The sequence below is a fragment of the Branchiostoma floridae genome, chromosome 19 (genome assembly GCF_000003815.2).
Source record: "Branchiostoma floridae strain S238N-H82 chromosome 19, Bfl_VNyyK, whole genome shotgun sequence".
Classification (NCBI taxonomy): domain Eukaryota; kingdom Metazoa; phylum Chordata; class Leptocardii; order Amphioxiformes; family Branchiostomatidae; genus Branchiostoma; species Branchiostoma floridae.
This window is the reverse complement of record NC_049997.1, coordinates 15,342,384-15,370,005: the sequence shown is the minus strand read 5'-3', so window position 1 is coordinate 15,370,005 and position 27,622 is coordinate 15,342,384. Positions and strand designations below refer to the sequence as shown.

The window sequence follows — 27,622 nt, the reverse complement described above, 5'->3', positions numbered from 1 at the left end:
TAATATAAAGGACAGCAAACAACACAAGACGTAAGGAAAATAGCAGTGGGCATTATTTGTGTATACCTAGCTTTACGTATGCATTTCTATTTTCTTTTCTTTTTTTTTTCGTTTCCACAACCAGTCCGACCGGACCCCGGTTTGGAATGTGACGTTCGCCTTAACGTCTGATCTCGAGGCTATCGCAAGATCCCCCACACCCCACGTATTAACGGTCAGTCCCTTCCTCCCGGGAGGCGTTTCCTAGCCAGGTTAAAGGTTAATCGTTATCTTTTGCTCGGACCGTTTTGTGAGAACTCATTTGGTGCCCCTCACCACAGACGGCTGTTCCACTGACTGTGTAGTGCCGACTCCCCACTGTAGAATAGTTAACGTCCAATCTTCAAGGTGGGTGGCTCTATCTTACTCCTTCCAAGGATTACATCTTTGTAAGGTAAGGAATGTTCAATCTTGAGTGTACTGGAAAGTCGGCGTAGGAAAGAAGATGTTCTGTGGAAGTTTTGAGGGAGGAAACTTGGCTGTTTTCCAGTTGTTGAATGCTGTGGTCTTAGATGTGTATCTTTGGCATGTACTGTGTAGACAGGGAATGAACTAGAACAGGAGACACCTACTCTTGCCCCGTGTATTTCACTCAAATTAAAGATAACAGAAAATGAAAATGCAGGAAAAATTGACCCAATACTATTATGAACTATCTTAATTCGTGGTAGATTGAAAAGGTGCTTTGAGGTGAACTAGAACACATCCACTCTTGACAGTCTTGTCCTGTGTTTTTCGCTAAAACTAGAATTTGAGGTGAACTATACTAGAACACATCCACTCTTGTCCTGTGCTTTTTGCTAAAACTAGAATTTGAGTCGTACTAGAACACATCCACTCTTGTCCTGTGCTTTTTGCTAAAACTAGAATTTGACTTGTACTAGAACACATCCACTCTTGTCCCATGTTTTTCGCTACATCTAAAATTTGATAATAAACCTATACCAAATGCTAATCAAAACTGTAGATAGTAATAAAGTAATACCTTTTTGTACACTGAGTACATAATTCAATCTATCATAAATTAAAAGATAGTTCAAATAGCATAAAGAGTAAAATTTTCCTGTGTTTCTTTTTTACTTAAATATTACTGACGCTTTTAATCGTAAGATCGTCGTTATATAACACTATCTCTGGCCATACTTCAAGTCTAGAGTCACCATCAAGAAACGAGCAAAACTCAAAGACTCAAATGCCGTCAAAAAGTCTACTAAAACAAGACAAGCAAATACGCTCCCCTCATTATAAAGCAATAGCGTTTTAGGTCCAGTTTGCATGTTCAATAATGATATTTGTCTAGGGCGGTATTCTATTTGTTAACGGAAGGGAGTATTTCAATTAAGGTAAACAGATTAAAGGACAATACGGCTAATCGTTTTGTCTTTCCTCTGATACTAACTAAACAAGTCAGCCATCTTTAGTCCCTGTAAGTAGTTAAGAGAGAGCAGGGTGTCTTTCGTCATTTGAACACCTGTTTCCAGCGTCTTTAGATATAAGGCCACAGCAAGTAAATTTTATGGATTACATCAGCGTTATCATTTACTTTCGACTGATTCTGAAAAAAAGAGAAGAAATATTTCACCTCATGAGACGGTCAACATGACGAGGAAAACGTGTGATTGTACTTGTTAGGTTCGGTAGTTGTAGACTTGACACTTGTCTTGAGTGTAGTTTCCAACTTGCTAAGTGATACGGTCTACCATACTTCTTGAATACAGGAATGAAAGACTTTCTGGCTCATAGCGATACCATTTTTGTCAATACAATCGGTGTTACAACGTTTACGGTGTCTACATGTATTTTGTTTTTTCGCCCTCCCGCATTAGATTTGAAGTCTCCAGAGGATGTAATCCTTAAAATGTCATTGCTGTTCTTAGAAGAAACAAATTAAATTGGTGTGGCCTAAGCATGGCGCTATTTTAGCTAGCCCGGCCCGAACCGGTATGTCCTAGCTCCCGGCTCGTCTTGTGTATAGACGGCGCCCCTACAAGTCGTTACCGACACGTTCTGCTTTGTAGTTTCGTACTTCGGCCTTGCCGGCTAAATTCCTCGCGGTGTCGCGAACTTTTCGAGTCGGCCGACATTCCAGTTCTATGGCCGCCGGCATGCATACATGCATGTACATTTATACAAGTATACAGAGAGGCTACAAAGCTTTAACAGCTTGTATTTTCAGTTTTACGACAAAGTTTCCTCAACTACAGAAAATAAGGAGTTCATTCTGGCAGTTTGAACAGTATGACACAAAACGAGAAAATCATTTTCAAGAAGAAGAAATTATATATATATATATATATATATATAAAGAGAGGAAGAGACGCGTCCCCCATTTCGGCCTATTTGCGAAGTTACATAAGCGTTGTTACACAAGCGCTGTTACACAAGCGTTGTTACATAAGCGTTGTGCCTTCTTTGAGATTGACGATCACTCTGATAGTGTAGTCGCTAGCAGACCTCTTGACAGACCAAAAAGGGAGCAAAAAGAAATTAGCAAGCATAAGGGAATATTTTACATTTATTGGGGATCTGATAGTTGTCCGTTGGTTATAAAAGGTAACACTATGATCTTGCTAAAGCGGGTATCTCTTTTTGCGTTTTGCGTGTTTTGTTGTCTTTTTAGTCACACTTGTACGTATTGCATGATATTTCTTTAATAAAGTCAACAGTAACAGTCACACAAATCGAATTTACTAGGGCGCAGCGATGCCACCAACGTGACACAATCCAGTGAGATACCATTGTAAACTTGAAGTAAGGCCATTTGACCTTCTTCCAGGCAATGAATTAAGTTGACGGATGGTGGAGATTTTTATTAGAAACGTCCTTTTTGAAAATACACAACATACGTTCCCTAATTTCCGATACTAGAATACCACGGAAAAATTCATATTTCTCATGCAATTAGATAAACCATACATTATTGATTCCATCTGTCCTTATGTTTATAAGAAGCGAGAAGAAGTTGAACTTGTACATACTAGAATGTATTAGCATATGTAGAGATGATAAGATACCTTTTTTGTCAAATTGTACCTTATCACTAGCGCTGCGACCGGTACTTAGCTTGTTTGAGCACAAATGTACAATAAAGGTCATTCATCCATTATGCTACGAAGGAGAGAGCAGTGAGCATTGGTTTTGAAGTCTTGAGAATTATATACAGGAGGGAAACAGTTGTCATCGAGAGAGTTCCATAGTTTGGCAGTCCGAGGAACTTAGGCAGCTGTCGCTATAGAAGAACAGGGGAGGGACAAGTAGCGTGAGATGATTATGACCTCACACTACCTGTCCCTCACTATGAGACATTGGAGCTATGGCCAACGAATTAATCTCCAACCAGGTTCCGTAGGATCTAGGTGCCCGCTTGACTCCCTTATAATAGCCGGCTATACTCCCTGGCCAGCTTTGATACTATCTTATGGCACCGTAGGATCTGCTTGGAGATTACAACGAAGTACCGTTTGAGAAGAGACAGGGAGGCAACACTTCACCAGAAAGTCTTTCTAATCAACGCAGTAATTGAAACCAACCCCGTGAAAATCCCCCGGCGTACTCTAATGAACTGGGCGGGCGGGCATCACTCCCAGCACCGGTCGCTATATTATAGCTACCGGCGAGCCACGATGGTATGGTTTACAGGATACTTGGAGATAGGTACAAATATCAGTGTCAAAATCAGGGGACGCATGTAGCCTCTTCCAGGCCCCACAGGTCGCTAGAGAAATATTAGAAATTAGCTTGAAAATTTATCTGGAACGACTTTAACTGTAATTTCCAACAAAAAAAATGGAACTTACCCAAATTTTCGACTGAACAGCTGAAGTCTTTCAGGATACTTGAAGATAGGTAAAAATATCAGTGTCAAAATCATGGGACGTATGTAGCCTCTACCAAGCCCCACAGGTCGCTAGAAAGATATTAGAAATTAGCTTGAAAATTTACCTGGAACGAGTTCAACTGTAATTTCCAACACACACAAAAATTGAACTTACCCAAATTTTTGACTGAATAGCTCAAGTCTTTGTCAAGGAAAGAATGATCCGCTGCTGCTGCGACGTCACATTATACAGATAGGACACGTGACTCGGTGAGCAGTGGATCATAAGTTGCAGGAAGTCTATGGCGCCCACCGTCTCTGTTCAGGGATGGTTGTAAAGCTCTGATGTAGATGACTTCTTTTTATGTTAGAAATTTGCCAAATAAACAGATAACACACCAGAGGAGTTAGCTGGCCGATGAGTACAGTTTGGTTCTCACAAAATATTACATCATGTACGGGGGTGGTTGAAAGAGTATCCTAACTAGTCTGATTTCGAGGCTTCCCTGTCCTCGATCTGAGTGCGAACAGCCTGGACGTGTCCCTTCGGAAGTTCTCTCCAATCTGTCGGCGGCCCTTACGTCTAAGTTTACGATATGAACCGATAGGGTGGGAATAGCAGGACATTCTGTGCGGGCTGACCGAAGGTTCGACACAGATCCAGTTTCACCGTTAATTGGGCTAATGAAAAGCCGCTGAAAACACGGATCGAATGGAGGTGCACTTTGAACCTGTTTGGACAAACGTTGGACTAAGCTATGTTATATAATATTCTCTTTTTCCCGATCACTCTCTCTTTCTCCCTCTTTTTCTTTTTTCTGTCTCTCTCTTTCTCTCTCTGCCCTACCTCCCATTCTCTCCCGTTCTTTCTCTATATATATATATCTTACTGACCGACTCGTTCTCTGTTTCCCTCTTTCTCCTTCTCTCTTTCGAAATCTCTCTCTCTCTCTTTCCCTTTTTCTTTTTCTCCTCTCTCGTTCGCCCTCTCTCTCTTTATTTTTCTCTCTCTTTCTCTCTTTCACTCTCTTTCTCTTTCAACACTCTTTTGTCTCTCACTCTCTCACTCTCGCTCTCTACTTGTGTTGTTAACAAATCGTCCCAATGAACATTTTTGCCAATTTTTTCCACTTCTAAATTAGATACCCGGTAGTTTTCTTTCTAACCGGTAACACCATGAGTCTAGTAGTGCTAGCAGTAGAGTAATGTCGACAAGTCAGGAATATAAAACTGTATGTATGCACTAGTTAGTACCAAGGGGATAAATTATGTTGATTCTTGATTCTGTTTTCAATCAGAGTGACATTGAAAATATGCTGTATGAATTTTCAAGAAATCCAGGCTTTTGTTTACGCAGCATAGCAAGCAAATTGGACTGTCTTGAAGGCTTGGAGTTGGGAAATAACAGATCTATTTTCGGAAATCCTTAATTTCTGGGTCGTCTTTTTCAGTATTAGGGAGATTAAGGCGTATAGGAACAGCGACCTTGAACCAAAAATGACCTTAACAACTTATGCGAGTGCCGCTAGCAATCCGGACGTTCTAAGACTTTGCCGGATGTCTTGTATTTTTCATTTGATACGAGATAACAGAGCATGATAGTGAGAATCATACAGTCCTTTACCTCATTGTAGGGCCGTGTGGCGCAACTTCTGGGTGTATAGCCCAGAACCCAGAGGTCCCGTGTTCAAATCTTATCATGTCACCGATCTTATGCTCTTGAGAAATGCACTTCACTCAGGTGAAAATGTGTAACTTCGGTTAGGGCCGTCTCTCGGATAGGACGTTAAATGGAGGTCCCGTGTTTGAGGAGAGCCACACCTCGAGCACGTTAAAGATTAAAGAACCCACCACACTTAATAGTGGAGATCCTTTCCCTTGTGAGTAAATCAATCCTTTCAGTATACGGCATATCGGCTAAAGAATCTCCAGTAAGTTGAAGAAAGAAGAAAAAGAACCGAAATGAATTTTTTTTAGAATGGGGACACTGACGTTTACATAGACAATGATTAGTTTGCATAGTGTCAACAATTATAAATTCCTATTGTCTGAAATCAAGTCAGAAAAAATATCTCACCAATTTCCGTTACTGCATCCTCACTAAATAAGGTTTTTATAGTAGGCTTAAGGCGTCCACAGATTTAGAAGCTTCCTTAGTATCCTTATCTTTATGGGCTGATATTTTGTGGTTTATTTATTTTGTTCCCCGACAGAATGAGAGATTTAATGGTGAAAGTCAAGATAACCTATTAAGGGTAAGCAAACGTTCCAAGATAGGTCAGCTAAGGACATGGATAGATAGGGTTTATGTTGGACATTATGGGGACAGTAAAGGTGGTATCTCACTGCACTTAGAGGGTTTTCTTAGAGCACCGGTGCGGCAATGCGGGGTTCGAAAGATGACTCAACGGATTTCAGAGATTTAAAAAAAAACGAATTTTCTTACGTTTTGTACATTTTGTTGTCTTCGTCTGTTGTCATACTTTTACGTATTACGCAATATCCGAATTATAAAAGATCGGCGAAAATAACACACCTGTGCCGCAGTGAACGAACCCCGCAGTGCCGCACCGGTGCCCCAGGTGCAGTGAGATACCACCTTTAGACAGCTTGACCTTTGTCAAACTTTGAATTTTCTAGATCTTGTCTGGACTCTGGGACCCCGTTTTCCAACATAGTCAGGAACCCAGGCTCGTTAGGATGCTTCCTGTTGTCATTTTAAGAGATGGTGACTCATCCAAACTCTGAGTCAACCTTTAAGTAACATCTCTTTTATCACCTGAAGAATGGAGTTAGAGTTTTTGCTTGTCTGTGTTTGTGTGTGTATGTGTATGTGCGCAATGTGTATGCCCGTTTTTAATGGGGGTATAACAAAATCAAAAAAGAAAGAAAACTAGACAAGAGAGACAAGACGTTTTTTCACTGTTTTCATTTTTTTTTTTTTTTTTTACATCATTTCAAAGAACATACAAGAGAAGAAGGAAAGAAAAAGGGATGTGTCAAGCTACCCACAACAGGTTACTTGTCCGCCGAGCTCCCACCAACCCACTCCTGCCAACTTGACACATCCAAATAAAAAAGACATACGAAACGTACAAGACAGACAGTTCATACCAGACTGATACGACTACAGGGGGGAAGCAGGGGATTAAAAGCGTAGTCGCAGTTTTCCCCCGTCGACCCTCGCCCACTGCACTGAGCACCACAGAGACATAAACGTTGTTTCGTTCAGACGTACAAAGTCAAGCTTTATTCTTGAGCGGAGGCACTCCTTGATGTATGGGACCATCTCGACATGAGTCGAAAAGGTCTTGTCAAAGAGTGCTTCACAACGTGAGGACCATATGCGTTTCCTCGCGACGGCCAGGGTGTAGGTGATAGCATCTATCTTGCATTTTTTCCATGAGGGTGGCAGGATGCCATAGATAACCATCTGTTTATTTATTCGGAAGTCTGACATGACCCACCTCCTGAGAAAACCCTCCACCCAAGTCCATGTTAGCAGCACTTCGCTGCAGTACCACATGGCGTGCTCTACAGTTTCGTGGCCTTTACAATTCTGCCTTGGACAAGTTCCCGAGCGAATGTAACCCCAGTTCGAGCAGAGCAGGGCATTCGTTTTGAGGGCGTGGTGTGCAACCAGCCATGCAGTGTCCTTCAGTCTGTTCTCCAGGAGTGGGTGTTGAACAGATTGGAAGGTTAATGGCCAGGGAACAGAACGCTTGTTAAGACAGACGCTTGGAATGTGAGCATCCTTCTTTAGAAGGCTGTCGTATAGAGACCGCGTAGTGCACCCGGGGTCCCACTTTTTAGAGGGGGATGCCTCTACGAGTTCAGATACCAGGGACTGTAGAGCTTTGTAGTGGGGAGGGGCATTCGGGGAGTGGGGCATGTTATTGGACCATGTTGACGGGTCGAAACGTCTAATGAAAATACCGAGCCAGTACCTGGCGAGCTGCACCCAAGGTAAGTCTTCCTGGGACATGATGTCCGAGAAAGGCCGACTGTACAGACATTTTGCCTTCTTTGCTATGTCGATTAGGCCCCAGCCGCCCTTCTCAGGAGGAAGGTAGATGGTATTTCGGCTGATCATCTCACGCTTTTTGTCCCAGAAAAAGGCGAACAGTGCGGTATTGATTTCCTTCATGACCGAATCAGGAGGGGTGAACACCGACGCCAGGTACCACAGTTTGGCGGTGGCTAGAGAGTTTGCCACTGTCACTTTGCCTGTAAAGGAGAGGGATCTGGCTCCCCATCCTTGTAAGGTTTCAACAAATTTGCGTTTACCTTCCTTCCAGTTGGTTAGGGGCATGTCAATGTTGCCAAAGACCCCACCAAGCAGACGGATGGACCCAGATGTCCATTTTATTTGTACAGGGGTGTCTGGTCTATTTCTCCATTTCCCCAGCCATAACCCCTCACATTTGTCTAGGTTCAACATTGAGCCTGAGCCTCTGTTGTACAGCCCGACAAGGTCAAACAGCCTGACGATAGAGTCGTCTGATGTCAGGAAGGCAGAGTTATCATCTGCATACAGAGACATTTTGGCTTCGTAGCCGCCTGGGAGTTTTACTCCATGCACCTCAGAGTCTTTGCGGACTGTCGCCGCAAACGGCTCAAGAGAGATTGCATACAACAGTGGCGAAAGTGGGCATCCCTGCCGCACTCCCCTTGTTAGGGCGAAGGGAGACGACAGGGAGCCATTCACCAAAACGGAACTGGAGATGTCGTTGTAAAGTATTGAAACCCACTTCCGAAAGGAAGGTCCAAATCCCATTCGTGCGAGAGTCTGTTGTAGAAAGGAGATGTTGACACGGTCAAAGGCTTTTGCTTGATCAAGGGAGACAATAGCACATTCGATGTTATTGTTATTTGCGTAAACAACTATGTCTCGTGTGAGTCGGAGGTTGCACTGGATCGACCTTCCTGGTACACCACAGGTTTGGTCCGGGTGCAACACCGACGCTATTACAGACTGAAGGCGGTTATTAAGAACTTTAGTCAAAATTTTGTAGTCGGTGTTTAGGAGGGAGATTGGTCTCCTGTTCTTGGGGTCCAATTCGTCTCCCTTCTTTGGCAACAGTGTCAAAACCCCAAACTTCTGGCTGGAGGAAAGTTCTCCAGCATCAAGAGCTTCTTGAAACACCTTCAGGAGGTCGTCGGCAATCAGATGCCAGAAGGTCGTGTAGAACTCTTTGGGTAGACCATCACTGCCCGGGCATTTGTTATTTTGCATGCTGCGGACTGAGTTTAACATTTCGTCGGTTGAGAGAGGGGCCTCCAATGCTTGGGCCTCCTCTGGGGTCAATGTGTTTTCAAGGTTGTCACAAAGCTGGTCAGAGGCAACCGGGTCCACTGGTTCCTCAGCAAACAGCTCTGCGTAGAATTCGTAGAAAACATTTGCGATTTCGTCATCCTCATGGACAACTTGTCCCATTGAGTCTCGTATGGCACAGATCCTTTTCTTCTTGCCGTTGGAAGCGGCCTGCTTTAGAAAGAAGGACGTGCACTTTTCCCCCTCCTCAAATTGTTTGATTCGGGATCTGACGATGGCGCCCTGAGCTTCAGAGGTTGCCAACTCTGACAGTGCGTCTTTCGTGGCCTTATATTGTCTCAGGACATCAGGGGAGACCGCACCAGCATTAAGCTGGTTGGTCAGATCCCCTAAAGTGTTGTTCAGTTGGTAACGAGCTTCTCTTTTGTCTTTGGCTATCTTACATGAGTGCTTAATAAACAAGGAGCGTGTTCGGTCTTTGACGTCATCCCACCAAGATCTCAGGGAAGGGTAACCCAACTTCAAAGTCTGCCAGTCCTTGTAGGACGCAGTGAAGTCCGACTGGACTTCTTTGTTCTTTAGGATGGAAACATTGCACTTCCACATGGAAGACTTCTTTTTAGCTGTTGGAAGCACATCGATTCCCACACAATCGTGGTCTGTGAAGTATGCAGGCCGGAAAAAATGGCCAGAGACGGGCAGATTGTTGGATGAGTAAAGTCTATCCAGTCGGCATGCTACAGCGTTATCAGGTTGACGCCACGTATATACGCGCCCATCCGGATTCAGCTGCCTCCACGAGTCGTGTAGGTTGTGACTAGTACAGAGGTTCTTTAGAATTTTCGAACCTCCAGAACTACGACTTGGATTCCCCCCTCTTTTATCTAGGCTGGGAGACTCAATGCAGTTGAAATCCCCACAAAGGACCGTGGACTCAGAGTTGGATAAGAAATTGCCTAGACCACGGAAAAATGTGGATCGTTCAGCTGCATCATTCGGTGCGTATACGTTGCACACTCGAAGAGAGCGCGTGCCGTCAGCCAGGACTGCGGAAACTACGCGACCCTCATCATCGCAGAATTTCTTAGTTATTTTCAAGTCAAGGGATGGGGAAAGCAGGATGCCTACACCTCTAGAGTTGGGCGTACCAAGGCTCCATAGGGCCTGCCCTCCCCATTCCTTTTCCCACTTAGTAGTTTCATCCACATGTGTAATGTGACTCTCTTGCAGGCAAACAATATCAAATTTGTGTTGTCTGCAAAAGTCGTATACCTGTTTGCGTTTGTTGGGATTGCGCATCCCACAAACGTTTAAGGTTGCTATAACCACCATCGTTAACATAAAGAAGGCATTGAGCCTATGCATATTTTGGGGCATCATTATAGAGATTCTCCAGATGACGTGAACTCGTCGATGGCTAGCTCTCCTGATAAAGGAAGGTCGTAACCGGGACTATGAGGGCCCTTCGTTACTGTCGACGGCTCACTCTTTCTTTTTGGGCTGACTTCTTCGTCGGAAGGCGCAGGCCTTTTAGAGGTCTGCTGGTCGACTTCCATCGCGTCAGATGACGGGTCTCCAGTATGTGGGGCCTTCTTCTTGGCCACCACATTTTTGACTGGTGTCTGAGGCTCTTCGACCTCGTTGTTCTGTTTGCGGCCATTTTTGGCCTTGCCCTTGCGCTTCTTGCGTTTCTTGTTGCGAGGATGGGTTGTTTCTTGCTCCCCGTTTGGTTCAATGCGCTCCGCAGAGCTCGGAGATGGTTGGGTTGCTTCAAGAAGCAGCTCCCTTTCTAGCCCCCTTTCTTTCTCCGTCAGTTCGTCAGAGGAAGCAAATTCCTCGGCGGAATCATCTTCCCCGCTCTCCTCCGACCCGGAGTCGCTGTAGTCAGTCTCGTTTGTTTGCTCACTCTGACTCTTACCACTGGAGACAGTCTCGTTTACTTGAGACTGCTCACTCTGACCAGGGGTCTTAGCACTGGCCACGGTTGCCTCAGCAGCCGGACCGCTGGTCCACTTATTGTCAGGCAGCAGTTTGTTGGCATATGAAGTAGGGCACCGACGTGCGGTGTGTCCCTCCTTGCCGCACTGATTACAGACTACTTGATTGCTGCATTCCGCAGAGGTATGCCCGATCAGTTGGCATTTGTTACAGAAGATGACAGTACATTGTGCTGCCTCGTGCCCTTCCTGGTAACATTTCAGACATGTTCTTTGTTGTCCGACGTACCGGAAAAAGGCTAACCGACCGTCTGCTAACCTCCAAGAGGACGGGATGTTTGCCCCTGGTTTGAGTATAACCTTGTACTGCCTGTTCCCATTACGGACAGTAGGTCTGTCCCTGTAAGTGGTCATACGGGAAGCCAGGACCTGTCCATAACGGGATAGCCAGTACCGTACGTGATTGTCATCAAACTCGTCCGGTATACGGGTTGCTGTGACGACTGTCTCAGCACTTCCGTACACACGGACATCTAAGTACTGTAGTGCCGAGAGTTTACCCCCATACAACTTTCTATCGTGAAGCGTACGGAAGGTCAAATCAAAAGACGTAGCGTTCAGCGCTTGCACTGTCTGGAGACTGGATGTAGGTATCCCCACAGAGTCCAGGAGTGCCCAGGTCTCCTGCTCAGATAACTTGTCTTTCTGAGCGGTATACGTAACGCAAATTGAGTTGTCTCTCCTCATTTTGCCTAGTCCGAAATCAGTCTATTTCTCTGTGGAGTATATGGAAGGTTCCTTCTAGGGTCTCCAGAAACCCCTTTTAGAGCCCCGGAATGCCACCTATTCTAAAAATAGCGATTGACCCAGAAAAACAGTGGCACCAGGCGGTGTGCTTGGACTGTACCAACCCCTTCACCCACTATGGCCGGGGGCGAGGGTACAGAAACAGCTCAAAACACCACAAATTCGATTCGAAGCGAAACAAGACTATGTAGGAATGTTGGCACAAACCTGCTTTCCTTTCCTACAAAGTAGGAAGAGTATCCCTTCACGGGCAAGGGAAATATCTACCGGCAAAGATTGCACGTGTCCACCTACCCTCGTCTAGCGGCACGAGGACGTAGGGGGGACCCGTACGCTCGACGTGGAGGGTGTCGGTGGCACGAAAAACACCGTAACTCCTCCAAAAATCAACTTACAGAAGATCGAAAACCATCGAAATGATCCTGGTAAAACCAGCTAACCGACTGACTAAACCTCCGGCCTAGACTCTCACTCCAACCATACAAAAATGGCTGAAAAAGAGCTCTAGACCTGCAGCACGCGGCAGAAGCGTCTACACGACGCCACGCATGTGTATGCTTGGTCACTTGCCAAAGTTTCTGTTTCCGGATATACATCATGGTCAGCATAACTCATGAACCTCTGGATGGATTGTGATGATATTTGGTATGTGGGTAGGTCTTCGGAAGACGATGACCAGGAGCAAGTTTTGAGCCCCCTAGTGTGTAACCTCATTACTGCAACAGAACGTCCGGTTTAAGAAGTGATATACCTTTGCAGATTTATTTTCTTCCATTTTTTATCTTATTATATTTCAGCCATACATAGTATGGTGAAATATATTGTATTCGTAATGTTTCTTTCTTTCTTTCTTTCTTTCTTTCTCCTGTCAAATCTTCAAAGTGATTCATCTCCGCCGTTCCTGGACCGAATGACCTGAAATTTGGCACAGGGGTAGAATGGGCCAATACCTTGATGCTTTTTTCTCAGTTTTTTCATATCTGCCTCTAAAATGATTTTATTGAGATTTTTTGGTCAATTTTAGACCAAAACTGTATATTTTGGCCCCTGTACCCTGGTATTACAACCAAATGAGCTGAAATTTGACAGAGATGGGCCTTGATAATGCTCCCATATAAATTCGATAACACTTTTGGTGTACAGTACAACAAAATGCTTATTTTTGCGATTTTTTTACCAATTTTTGACCAAAAAAGGACACTTTTGGCCCCTGTACCCTGGTATTACAACCAAATGAGCTGAAATTTGACAGAGATGTGCCTTGATAATGCCCCCATATAAGTTCAATAACACTTTTGGTGTACAGTACAACAAAATGCTTATTTTTGCGATTTTTTTACCAATTTTTGACCAAAAAAGGACACTTTTGGCTCCTGTACCTTGGTATTGCAACCGAATGAGCTGAAATTTGACACAGATGTGCCTTGATAATCCCTTCATATAAATTCAATAACACTTTTGGTGTACAGTGCAACAAAATGTTTATTTTTGCGATTTTTGGCCAATTTTTGACCAAAAAAGGACACTTTTGGCTCCTGTACCCTGGTATTACAATTAAATGACCTGAAATTTGGTATAGATAGGCATTAGATACTTGGTAACAAGATTCAAGTAAAATTTTTGACATGAACAACTTTAAAATGATTAATTTTGGCACTTTTCTGAGGGGAAATTTGTTTTCTTTTGGCCTCCTGACGTGACCTTCCGTGACCCCGCACAGAGCCACACCTGTGCGCGTCAGCCGGAGAGTTAATTGAATCAAAGACCTAGCCAATCAGCGAAGAGGAGGCCAAAGGCTAATTAATATTCATAAGCGGGGCCTCATGATCCCGTATATAGCAGTGTTCCCGCCAGGGGGAGCGAAGCCCGCCTAAGGCTCTCGCATTTTAGACTATTCAGAAGGCTTTATATTGTATCAGTTCTTAGGGGCATATCTATGATAATCGCAGCAGTCACTTAACTTCTCTTCAGGAGTTTAGCGTAACACTATTTCAGGTCAAACCGTCAAAGGCAACTAAAAACAAACTTTAACGTTACTGAGTTCAACAGTACTTATAACTTGTTATCCGAAGTTGAAACGCTAGCGATGGTATTTTCGCTGCGCTGTTAGCTCCGTGCAACTGTTGTTGACGGTCTTATAACGGTATATTTTGCAACCCCGAATGTCCCTGGCGGGGTCCAGGGGCAGGGCCACTGTGGGGGGGACCCAGGTGGGCGAAGCCCCCCCCGGAAGCTCTTGCATTTTAGACTATTGAGAAGGCTTCTTTTATCAGTTTTTTTAGGGCCATATCTACGATAATCGTAGCAGTCACTTACTTCTCTTCAGCAGTTTGACTTTAAAATATTTCGGGTCAAAGCTTCAAAGACAACTAAAACCTCATAAACAACAAACTTTTACTTAGCTCAACAGTATACAAAAATATTGTACGGGTTGCCATCCTTAGTTGAAGCGCTTATTTATAGCGCTAGTATCTTCGCTGCGCCGTTAGCCGCCGTGCGACTTTTGTTGACGGTCTGATATCCCTACGTCGCCGCCTCGCTGATATTCCCACGGACATGTTTCAAGAAAAATACCCAGCAAAAAACGCTGTTCTGCGTCAAATTCTATTCTATAAAACATGTGGGACTCAGTGTTACAGTCTAAATATTTTGTAGAAGTACCGCTGTAGGAAAGAAGGTCCAAGCAATGTAAAACATCACGTAGCATGAAGTTCGCTGTCAACTGGCACACAGCACATGACTGTTTGAAACTCTAAGTCTAATCAACAGCCGTGTTTGATTGATAGCCGGCGGTCCTTTGATGAAGTCGGCGAAAGGTGCGTTAGTTAGAAAATCTGCGTTTAGTTTTGATACGTAATTATAAGTTAGACAGTGGCGAGAATGATTATCTTCCGGGTCTGGCAGGACTGAGTTGTTAAACTAAAATAAGAATAGGCTCGATGGCTGATTGCATACAAAGTAAAACAGTTTAACAGTTTTACAGCTTGAAGAAAACAAACGCTCCTACAGTACCTGCACCTGCTTGATAATTATTAAATCGTATGCCCTACTTGAATAAAAAAAGTTCACTGCAATAATAAATGTACCCACATCACAAGGAGCTTATACTTTTTTAAACTTACACCTAGTTATCGTACTGAAAATTGTTAATGACATTACATGAAGTCATTCAACAATTTTCAGTCATGATGAAAATTTTCTGAATGGAAGGTGTGATTATTGTCATTTTCTGAAAAATAGAAGCAAGCTCTGTCTTTACCTGGAATCAATTCACAATACCAGTCCACTTTGGGGGATAATGTACTGTTAAGAGGATGTTCCATTTTTGCGCAGGGGTGATTTGGAACAGTCCAATGTTGCGTGGGAAGGGGTATGGCTGAAATATGCTGTATTTGCTCTTAAGCAAATGTCGGCCTTTCTAGTCTAAAAAGGTAACGTTAAGCTGGTTCGGGTTTGTTTATCTATCAAGTTGTGCTATTCTATAGGAAGTGTGTCATTAACAAAATATACAAGTTGGCTTCTTTTCTGATAGCAAAATGCTTTGCAACTTATAGCTGTTTATTTAGGCCATGTCGATTTTATCATGTTGATGACATCTTATCCGTATATAGCCTATGTAAACTTGAATATGAAACAGCTTGCAACATGTATATTGACATGTACTTTGGTTAATGATATAATAACATGAAACAACGTTTTAACTTTACTAGCGTTAAGTTACTACCGCACTTAATCAAGTATCTTTCGGCTTTTCTCAGTATGGACTCTAAAACGTGTACGTTCAAATGTACATGTTGTGGCTGCCAATATGTCATTGGTAGCCAAAACGCCAGCCAGACGATCGCTCCCTAGTCCCTACTAACATTAGAATCAGTGGGAGCGGACGAAAGCTACGAGGGGTGATCTATAAGTCCTCGGCCTCACCCAGAAATAATTACAGCACAACTCAGATTTCGAAGCATAGATAGATGTCAAGTATAAAGTCATATATGAATGTGTACCAAAATTCAAATAAGTGTGATCATTATTTTGCAAGCAACACTAGTACTCAGCAACGTTAGGTAAGGGAGGAGGAAAAAACGTCGACAATTGAGCTGCGACCTGAAGTGTGCGGGTCAACTTGAGCTGCTGGAAGTCAAACAACCAATTCTTTCTGCTTGAAATAGGAAGAAAGACATTATCAAACATTTTGAAATGTATTTTGTTAATGATAAAGAATGTACGGCATGGGGACTCGACCCACACATGTCTGATCACAATTCACCCTTGTTTTTCTTACCTTTTAATTAAAAAAAGACGATGCCTGGAAAGTAATGACTGCAATGATTTGAAATTTGGAGGATATTGATAAAAGGCTTCAAACTACGAAGTTGTATCTCGAAATCTGAGTTGTGCTTGTTATTTCTGGGTGAGGCCGAGAACCCCTCGTAACAAGGCTGGCCTCTAGGCTAGCCACTGGTTCCCCAAAACACACTAGGCTGGACTCAATTATCTAATGAGTGGCTTCCGGCAGGTACACATCATATCCGATACTTTCCACCTGGGTGGGGGAGGTTCGTTTTACGAGGGGAGGGGTCCCGCGAATTTCCATGAATTTGTCAAATTTTCTGTATTACTTACTTTCCAAGCAGAGGTTAGGCTCCAGCTGGTTTTTTTTTCAGGTTTTCTAGTCATATTTATCGGGCTTTCTATTCTGTACGAGATATCAAGAAAGAGCACATAATAGAAAGCCCGATAAAAACGACTAAACCGCTGTATGGTCCTGTATCAACGCAATAGACAGCAACACTACAATGGAGACCAATGTAAAACGCATTAGTGACCATCAATACAAGTGGGCAAACAGTACCGGTCACTTAGAAAACTATCATTGGCATTTACACTGTTTAGACAACACCGCTATCTACTGATGACACAACATTGAAATGTCAACTTTGTTGCGTTCTAAATACTGCCGCTGAATACTTGGAATTGTTGGACCGTGTAGCTCCAAATATTGGAACTGTACATGTTAAGCTGCTTGTGTTTTGGATGTATTCGTTTGTGCATCGACTTTAAATTAAAACAGCTCAACTACCGAATATTCAAACAAGAATTGTTGTTGACACTGTATCCAATAGGCCTATTTTTCAAACTTTGACATCCGGTTTTGGTCTCAGCTTCTCCGTTCGTTCTGTCTCTGTCTCTCTTTCTGTCTCTGTCTGTCTGTCTGTCTCTCTCTCTCTCTTTCTGTCTCTCTCTCTCTCTTTCTGTCTCTCTCTGTCGCTCTCTGTCGCTCTCTCTCTTTCTGTCTCTCTCTGTCTCTCTCTTTCTCTCTCTCTGAATCTCTGTCTCTCCCTGTCTCTCTGTCTCTGTCCCTCTCTGTCTCTCTCTGTCTCTCCCTCTCTCTCCCTCCCTCATTGTCTCTGTCTCCCTCTGTTTCTTTTCTTTACATGTACATATACGGGTGAGGTAACTAAAGATTACCTCCTAAAAAGATGAAGGAAAGAGAAGACAAAGAAGACGAACCGCATACAACTTATTACAACTGTTTGTAGATTATCTAAGCCAATGAAACCAGCCGTTTTGTTTGACTGTAGATATGACCGTATGGACACGTTAGAACAGGTGTATGCTAGCAGGGAGGGTGACAGTTAAGATAAACAGCCCACCAGGTTCTTATTACGATAACCTGCGGCTGTTGTCATGTCAGACATCATTTATATACACACCAGCACACGTTCAAGATAGCAACAGTCTCATCATGTTACTAATGTATACACCCTACCGGGCCTTGTCTGAGGGGAATCTCGTCTGTGATGATATGTGAAAAGTTTGTTCTTTCCTTGGATTGGTAAAGGGTAAAGTTTGAACGTTTTCTAATACTTTGTTTTTATGCAACAGTCTCATCATGTTACTGGTGTATACACCCTACTGGGACTTGTCTGAGGCGAATCTCATCTCACAGATTTGAATGACACACCATAATTCTGAGTGGCAATTTTGTTTTTTCATAACGGAGCAAACTGGCACAGGCCAGAGTTTGGTCATTTTTTTACTTAATTTTCATGCAAAGGTCTCATCATGCTACCGGTGCATATACCCTACTGGGCCTTGACTGAAGAGAATCTCGTCTGCGAAATTTAAAAGACACGTCACAAGCCATTCTTGAGGGCAAGTTTGATCGCATTCTTATGTCGTTTTATGCAATGGTCAGCGTAAAGTCAGAGGATGGGGGTGTCACATCTAACCCTTACGCTAGTTTACCTTTATTCGCGGGGTAACCTTTATCCGGTGTATGTAAAATTGGAGTATTTAGGGATATCAAGTTGACAGACAGTTGTTTCAGACTGGAATGCAATGAAAATTTTGCAATTTGAAACGAATATCCGTCGAATAAATATCTCATGAACACCTCATTTTTACAAACAACGGATAAAGGTTACCATGCATGTGTATAAAGGTGAACTACTGTTAGACTTGTAGGGCAAAAAAGATACCACATGATTACACAAATATTTATACTAAACACAGAAGCTGAGAGTAACGTTTACATGATTATCATCATTACTCCGGAATTTGATGTTAACATGTTCGGAAATTTCTGGGAAATGTTGAAACAGTACTGATCAGTAATTGTGTACTAGTCACTGTCACTAAAGCAAATTCAGGCGCGGTCAAAATATCTAAAGGCTTTTTGAGCGAACTCAAGACTGTTGTCAAAATATGGTAATAGATATTCAAGTCGAAAACAGAAACTATTACGGTTATGAACTGATACAAAAATGAAAAAGGATGGTTTTTGTTCCTTAACATAACAAGCCTGATAGATGACATGCAAGGCACAAGGAATGTCCCCCAGGAAAATGGCGGCAAAATTTGGGAACTATTTTCCCAAGATGATATCAGTTATTCCGTCGATGACAACTTCTAAGACTCTCTTCCCGTGAGACCTTGCCATCAATCATACCTAAATTCCTAGGAATTTGCCAAATTCGTAGAATGTGGTATGAGAATGATCAGGAGCTTTTTTTCCGACTTCTGAAGATTCGTTTTCTAACTGTCAACAACACGAAAACACAATCTGGTATCCCCGTATCAAAGGAAAACAATGTAGCCTATAAGCAGGCCTTCCGTGCTTCATAGTTGTAAGTGGTGAACATCTGTTAGATAACTGGTAACAGAAGGGGAGATACACAGTAAGATGTAGTAGGATGGACCGAACGGCTACTGTCAAACGGCAGAGAAGATAACATGTACTTGTACTAACAACGTTAACATGACAGTAATTAATCAGCATATGTGACGTTATAAGAAAGCAACTACAGTAGCGTTTTCAAATGAGACACGGCAGACCAGCTCAAACAACCGGCGGGCCCATTCATGCACAATCTAGCCCGCTGGCAATATCCAGATTATCCGTCTACAAGTACTTTAACTTTTTACCAGCAGTAAAATTAAGTGCTGTGAATGTTGAGGCCAAGGGGTGTCCGGATGTTGGGAGGGGGCTGGGGTATGTTTTTGGGCGATAGACATAAAATCTTGGGGCTAGTCACCAGAAAGCTCAAAACTGTCGTATTCAAACACGTCGAAGTTCTCGCCCATACCCCTTTCTTCATCTGGATTGATTTACGAGCTTACGAGTCTTATTTACGAGCTTTGTCGTACATCAAAACCGTTTCCCCTTTCATGTATATGGTTAAACCCGTGTAAGAACTATAAAACACTGATTTTCAGACCCACATGGAATCTGTTACCCAGTTAAGACAGTATATCTTTTAATAGACAGGTCCTTGTTCATCTATTGTAAAGTTTATAGAGTTACCTCTCAATCACAATGGCAAAAGGACCACCTGTTTCTCCTTAATAGGGATAAAAAGACAATGTTTTTCTTCGGGCTGACAAACTAGGCAAACAGAGTCGTAACTCATGGTGCGCTAACGAGCAAGAAACAATTCGTCAATTTCAGAGTACGCCATCTTGATCGGAAATGTCCTTTTCCTCAAAATGTCGCCTGACATAAACCTGGTCAGGCGCTGTTCGGCATCAGTGATACAGTTTCTCTTATCTGGCCGAGGAAACGGCGTTTTCAAAGCATTCTTGCTGAGATGAGGGAGACTTTTCTTAAGTCTTATAGGAGGGCCTGTATCGGGGGATTCTAGCAACGCTTTATAAAGCCCGATATTGGAAGTTTTCTCAAAAACCAAACGTTCATATCATGTGAAATTGAATGACATGTGCAACCTTTATTTAGCATATTTGCATCACTATGTCGTATTTCTGGGGGTTTTAAACGATGTGCGATAGACAAGTTTCTAAAACCATCTCAACCTAGAACTAGCTATAGAGTTACTAGACCCTCCAACATCATACGGTACACTGATTTGAAACATCACAGTCTTTAAACACGTTTGCATTGTAAGGTGCAATAATGTTGTAACATTCCTGAATATTGGTATGCAACTTTATAGTGTTTACCTAAATTATATGTAAAGAAATTGTAGGAAAATCAACTTTCTATATTGTCCTACTGTTACATATTGACCCTTAAATTGTACATTTCTACTTCGGAAAATAGCATCCGAGCCCTGATCTCAGAACCCCCAAGGAGACCCAGAGAGGGTCGCTATGCATGATGGGATTTTTCCTCCATCTGGTTTTTGGCACACAGCTGAAATGTCAAGTTGACGGTCACGGCCGCGCGATTCTGTGATTTTAAGCTATCGTAACAAACCTGGAGTTTTTGGCGAGGCAAAGCTCGTAAATTATGTCACGTTTCTAACAGAGCATTTCTACTGAAGTTTTGGACCATGAAAATATGTCAAGTCGGCTGTGTTCATGTTCAATGTCAGTTCCAAGTAGTCTGATTTCCATATCTACAATGTACAATCCAGCAAACATACTATTTTGACAACGAATGAATGAAGACTTTTATCGCACATTTTGCCTAACCCAAATAAGTACAGGTCATAACAAATATGAAATATACATGTTAAGTGTCTTAGATCTAGTCTATCACAGAAATTCGGCTTCTTCTCGCTTCTTGGTAAAGGTAAAAATTTAGGATAGTAACGCTATAGGTTTAGCAATATTCGGTTTGTTAAAACGCACGAGGAATATACATTTTTCAGTGCTACTCATGTCCCAAAACCCTACTCTCTACATACATAACGTTAGCTAAAGACTACTAAAAGGACATTTCTATCATTAACATACCTAGCACAATCTACATGTACGACGATGTGCATTTCATCTTCTACTGTATTTGAGGTAAAAAAAAATAGTTACTACTCATTACTCATTACTGATAAGTAATTGGTTGGCGATTTGTGGTGAAATTCAACCGTTGCACCAAGGTACGTACCCTGTTGAGAGAAAGGGTACCCTAGAGTAAGAACCTCCTTGCCTTGCAGTTGTCGTCTGTTTTGTGATTTTGGCGGGAAACTGAAAGCCCGCGAGGCGGAACTACAACGAGTGGACCGGAAAGCTTTGATGAGACTTGGCGTAACTATAAGCAGACGGAGAGGGTTGAGGTCATGTATCATCGAGGTTAGCCTCCAAACAGGCTCTCTAGCCGTCTACAAGTGCGAGCACTAGGCTCGAAGCAGGCGCAATCGTGGGCAACAAGTGCGAGCTCTGGACTCGAAGCAGTCACGCTACTGTTTTCACCATACTAAAGCCATGATAGCTACATGATATGTAACCTATCACTGTGTAAAGAATGAACTTCGTATTGAATGCCACAAGCGAATTCAGCCAAGAATTTTTTGCATTCTTTTCTTTGTAATGAAAAGAATTCCAAATAGATTCGACATTTGAGACCGCCTCAATATACCTGAGGGCAAGTTCATGCATGGTTCACAAGGGGCTGGCCCTACCTGAGTTTCAGTGACGCTAGAAAAAGAGTTTGAAGTATGTGTGATATAGAGAAAGGGGTTTCAATGTGCATGTGATATAAGCAAACTAAATCATTGAAGTTGTAGTTAGAAAATAACATGAAAATGTTGTTCTAGTTTTGTTTTTGTATCGCTCACCCCCACCCCTCTTTATCAGGCTTTTATGTAATGGTATAACCCTCTTGACTTTTGTCAAAGTCCATGATCCCATGTCGCTCGTTCTCAGAGAGTTTCAACCCGAGGCAACACTGACGGTCCTTCCTGGCCTGACCGCAACTCCTTCCGTTTGCTCCGTCTACAGGTGCTGGAACGAGACACAGGCGGGAGCCGAAGCACCTAGAACCGATACTATCGTCTGATCTGAGGGCGCGGGAACAACGGACACCGACATTGTCGTCTCAAACATCGTCTGAGGAAAAAACACGGTGGAGTTGAGCTTGAACCAACCACCGAGCAGTTGTCTTTTAAAACTCAGGGAAACGGTGACGATTAGAGTCGGTCTTGTGCAAGCGAGGTGAAACTACCGAGGACGGTATTCATTTCTGTACTGTGGAAGGGAGAGAAAGGTAGACATGGAGATGTGGATTTCAGTCTGTGTTCTGGTCCTAACACTAATTCAAACCGCGGTAAGTACGTATTACATGTACTAGGTAAGGAATACCATCATCAGGACCCTGTTTTTGTATATATGTTGTTGACATGTTTGTATTGTATTCAAAGTTAGCCTCTACCAGGCTCCACATGTCGCTGGAAAAATAGTGGAAACTCGCAAAATGAGCAAAAATCGTACAAGAGTAGTTAGCTGTTAGGGAAAATGCACTCCTCGACCAACTAACTCCTCTGGAACGATATTTATCTTTGGTAAATCCTTACTATTTTTTTCAGCGACCCGTGGAGTCTGGTAGTGTACTAGTATTTGAATAGCATGTTTTCTATTTCGCGTGAATCTTTACACTGTAAATTATTCGTTGTAAATGAGGTCTATTTTCTTTACTGTACGTGCCTACTCAGAGGTTAAGTGTTTTCCGCTGAAGTTATTTTAAGACAGACACATACGTCAGGCTTACCTGACAGTCAGACTCCCAAAATACACATAGTTTACCTTTCAGTTTCAACACTACTTCCTTCACCTGTCAGTACATTTATTTTCTTTGTCCCTCCGGTGTCACGTTGATGGTACAACAAGGACATTTCTCTTAAGGTGGTCACTGCACTTGGGACACCGGTGCGGCACTGCGGGGTTCGAAAGATACTCAACGAATTCCGGAGATAAAGAACGAATTTTGTTACGTTTTGTGTAATTTTTTGTCTTCTAAGTCATACTTTTGCGTATTGCGCAATATCTAAATTATGAAAAATCGGCGAAAATAACACAATAGTGCTACAGTGAACGAATTCCGCAGTGCCGCACCGGTGCCCCAAGTGCAGTGATGATATATATTTTTTTCAATATAAACAGTCTTTCATAATTTCAAGGTTTTGTGTGAAATGACAGCTGTATTCTATCATTGCAATTCAAAACTTCTTCATTTAGGATTTCCCTCGTTCGTTCTTTCATTCACTCTTCTAATCCTTCATTCCCCCAGGTTGCGGAGGTGCGAGTGTGCCGGTCGGACGCCGACTGCCAGCGGGATGAGTACTGCACCGGGGTCACCACCCGCTCGGACGGCTACTGTGTGCCCATGGTAGGAGCGCGCCCTTGCGTCCGGGACCGGGACTGCCCCGTGGACGAGTTCTGCAGCTTCCAGGGTCAACTTCAACAGGGGTTTTGCACGGTAAGGGAGAAGGGGTTACTAAGGGTAATATCGTGTGGCATAATGGTAAGAGTGTTAACCTAGAGTTTCTTCAGTAGGAGTGAGGCTTTTCTTTCGGTTCAAACCCTTACATGCCATAGTGTTGTGTCCTTGCGAAAGGCACTTGGCACGAATTCTCTCACTTCACTTACACGTGAAAATGAGTACCTACTTAGGGAAGTCCATTGGAGGTTTCGTGTTTAGGCTCGTTAAAGAACCCAACACATTTTCGAAAAGATTAGGCGTGGATTAAAACTCGAAAGACTGTGCTTTGAGCGTTCGGTCTACTTTAATCCTTCCGGCAAAAAGTCATTACAACCAAGTTGAACCAAACATAAAAAAGGCCAATTTTCGTGTTCGAATTGCAGTTCAACTTTTCGAAAATGACCTCTATCAATGTAGTTTAACTTACAATTAATTTTCTTCTCTCCACTTCCAGCAAAGACTTAGCGCCATCCCGCCCCAGTACGACCCGGTAGTGATGGGGTACCCGTTCGGCAGTCTGCAGCGGTGTTTCGGGGACGATAACCGGGGAGACCGGTCCGGCTGTCCGCCCTGGGAGTACTGCTCAGACCAGACCGGCAGGACGGAGGGGTACTGTCTGGTAAGTCTTCTTACCACCATGAAATATTCCTGGAGGTTATATTTTCTTCAGCGTTTGTCTGTCTGTCAAAAAGATAACTACAGAATTACTTTCTGGATAGGTTTCATACTTTGTGTGATGGTGGGGTGTGATAGACAATGGAAATGATAGGATTTCCCCCTTGCGGCTTGCCTTGATACTGCATGCTTCATGTTTTGAGATATTGTGCTGTGAACAATCTATGTAAGCGATTTTGGGGTGTAAAAAAGCTAGTGTTTGGAAAAGTTGACATAAGTTTGGACCCCCTGGTGGCTGGTTCTGGAATTACAGGGGCGTTTTGAGACTTCAATCGGGCCGGCTTTTATCTTATATCAGGAGGGGGTCGCGATTTTCATCGATGACTGAGGTTTTCTAATATCGGGAAAGGAATTTGTCAGGAAAAGGAGTTTGGCGTGGATGGGAGTTTCGCTCTAGTTGATAACTACTTAACTAATAGTTAATCAAATTATTAACTTATTAACCCACAGGGCCAGGATTGCTACAGTAACACTGATTGTGAAGGTGTAACGTGTAACGGCGGTGCTGTGAACCCCCGGTAGTTAATAACTACTTATTAACTTATTAACCCACAGGGCCAGGATTGCTACAGTAACACTGACTGTGAGGGTGTCACGTGTAACGGCGGTGCTGTGAACCCCCGGCTCCGTGGGTACTGCAGTCTGCCCCTGGTTCCGCGGACACAGCTCAACCTGGAGCCGGACCTACAAGGGGAGCCCATCCGGGAGGAGCCCGGGACAACACGGGGGGACTCCCCGCCCAAGGACGACGGAACAGCCGCTGAGGGACAGTCTGAGGAGGTTCGTTAAATTCAGGGGCTGTTTGCAGAACCGTTTCCTTCGCCCCAGACGTAGTATTTGCTTGTTGGGACGGACATAAATTTCACCTCATTCCTATAAAAATCTGAATTCCTTGACATGAATTTTACGATAAAGTTTCATTGGCTATAGATCACGAATGTGGAAAAACTAAACCCTAGGCCCGTTTCTGTCTGGTTTTGCTATTAACGTGTTTATCATAGATCGCATACAATTCAGTCAAAGGAAATCCACCTACCTCTTAACATTTTTTTCTCCAAATGGTCATTTCACTCTAATTTTAGGTTCATTGACCACAAATTGGTAAAACTGCTTTTGATTAATTTTGCCGTTGTCCATGGTAAACTCTTCAACCATAGGGGATCCTCTCAGCGGAAGACTCCCAGCATTTTTGCTCAAAGGGGTCATTCCACTGCAATCTTTCTTGTGCTGAAATAAAAACAATCAGTCTAAGTCCCAATATACTGGTACAGTGGAAGCCAATCATTTGTATTTCTTATAACTGTATTTTTCGGAAAGTTGTATAGAATTCTAAAACATCAAATCATTCACGTAGTTCCAAAACTATGTTTAATTGTTTCACACTTTGTCGTATATTCCAGGGTATCGTATTGTATTTCGTCCAGTTACATCTTATAATGATCCGGAACTATCCATTTAAAGTTAGTAAAGACGGTATTTAGAATACTAAAGAAGTTTTTTTTGTCCCAATGTTTCCACAGCTGGCGGATGAAGAGGCAGGGGCCGGCCTGGACGTGTCACCGAAGTTCAAGCTACAATTTCTCACAGAAAAACCCGACGTTTCACAGGATTCGTAGTTTCCTCAGGTGCCTGCGACCGAGGCTATCTTCTATAAAGTAGCACCTGTTCAAGACACTGATATATGTTTGACACGCCTAAAGACTCATATCAACAAGCCGATACCAGGGTTGGCGGAAACGGCTGCCCGGTCGGTCGGCGGAAACCGCTGCCCGGTCCGGTCCGGAGGTTGGTTTAGGGGGTTTCGAGTATTGCATACAGCAGTGTAAGTGAAGTTAACAAAATGCCTACTAAATATTCCATAACGGTTGTTAGATGTTGCTATATGTTCAAAGGAAGCTGGCCAAATTACTTATCTTTTGAAAAAAAAAATAATAATTTGGTATTTCTTCGTAAGATTGTCCCCAGCTGGTACTATTCGAACGTCCCCCAGTACAGAACGTCAGAAGTTTGCTACATCAAGGTTGTACAGGGTTGCGGTCCTTTGATCTATTATTATATGTGCCGCGGGCGTCGGCGACAAAATCAATCAATTTTGACAGCACTACCGCGCCGAGCTGTCTGACATGTCCGAGAAGAAATCTGTAAGAACTATAAAAGATTATTCAAATTTAGTTAAATTAATACTAAAATGTACATTTACAAACGCATGGATTCAATTTTTTGTGTCAGGTTCTGTTTTAAACTAATGTAGTCAATTATATATTAATTATGTACGATGTTTTCACATAATTTTGTTACTTCACACGAAAACCGCTCCGCCGTAGTCTTTCCTCCCCGTAAACACATTTGTCATCGAACATTGAATTCTTGAAAGATCAAAATGGCGATTCCACCAGTGTCTGAAGATTTCCCCCACTGCAATCTTTGATTGATCACGATACTATTTTCTCACATGTCGGAAATGATAAGATAATAAAGATTTAACCAAGGATTTAACAAATGTGTTCGTGGTCAAAATACTGAAAGTCAGCATAACCCCATCCAGTCTCAGAGGGGCAGAGTGGCTAGAGCCCAAATCGAATTTCCGAAATTACGGTAATGTTTACGATATTAGTGCTACTGTAAGTTGTAGGGTCAGCCTACACGAGAAATGCACTTAAATTACTGCTGCGATAGCAAGCCATCTTGTTTACATTTGGTATGCTCGAAACCCCCTAAACCAACCTCCGGACCTGACCGGGCAGCGGTTTCCGCCGACCGACCGGGCAGCCGTTTCCGCCAACCCGCCGATACCACTGCCGGATAAGAGCGCCTCCCTACGGAATTTGAGCGCATTCCAACTGATAAACCCTTCCGATTTCTCGATAAAAATATCATAGATAATCATCAAACCGCACAGACCAACCAAATATGGTGCTATCAACATCAGACAACAAACTGCTTCTACCTCTATATCATATACAGATATTTTTGGTACCAAGGGACAATATTTTTCCGTGTATTTTTATATAGCTTTACGTTCACAGAATACGTGGTGATGCTTTGTAGGTAAAATTCACGCTAAATTAATTATGTACTTCAAATATTGAATTTATAGTAACATGATGTAATCATATGATCCTTTCCATTACAGTATTTTAGAATACATATCTAGTGATATAATAGCGGCTTTGAAATATAACATTATCTATATTTATAATTTTTTCATGAATACACGTTTGCCTGCTGCTTGTAATACTATTTACTAATTGCAATAAAGACACGTATATGATTGTAATATGTTTGTGTTTTTAGCAAAGCATCGATTGCAAAATATGAACACATTTTAGTAATAGTGTCTTGGCACATTTTTATGATGACAATGTTAGGGCAAAGATATTCTTATTTTCTTAACTCAGTAGAAAATGTTTTATGCTAAT

At 42.8% G+C, this 27,622-nt stretch overlaps 1 protein-coding gene across 2 annotated transcripts; it reads left to right on the top strand.

Annotated features, from left to right (window-relative positions):
* Positions 1-258: 258 nt before the first annotated feature.
* On the top strand, positions 259-25,921 carry LOC118406778. Of its 2 annotated transcripts, none has more exons than XM_035807097.1 (6): positions 259-387; positions 22,052-22,376; positions 23,337-23,525; positions 23,983-24,147; positions 24,759-24,983; positions 25,724-25,921. In XM_035807097.1, the coding sequence occupies exons 2-6, from the start codon at positions 22,323-22,325 to the stop codon at positions 25,817-25,819; spliced, it is 729 nt and encodes a 242-aa protein (XP_035662990.1). In that variant the 5' UTR covers positions 259-387; positions 22,052-22,322; the 3' UTR covers positions 25,820-25,921. The 2 variants fall into 2 exon arrangements, with proteins under 2 accessions (XP_035662990.1, XP_035662989.1); XM_035807096.1 differs by having other exon boundaries at positions 259-433.
* Positions 25,922-27,622: the final 1,701 nt, after the last annotated feature.

Bases quoted from the DNA above. Each gene is read 5' to 3' on its own strand.
- LOC118406778 (XM_035807097.1), top strand. From the start codon at position 22,323: ATGGAGATGTGGATTTCAGTCTGTGTTCTGGTCCTAACACTAATTCAA. The intron at 22,377-23,336 runs GTAAGTACGTAT...TCATTCCCCCAG, and splicing joins TAACACTAATTCAAACCGCG to GTTGCGGAGGTGCGAGTGTG. The intron at 24,148-24,758 runs GTAAGTCTTCTT...ATTAACCCACAG, and splicing joins GGACGGAGGGGTACTGTCTG to GGCCAGGATTGCTACAGTAA.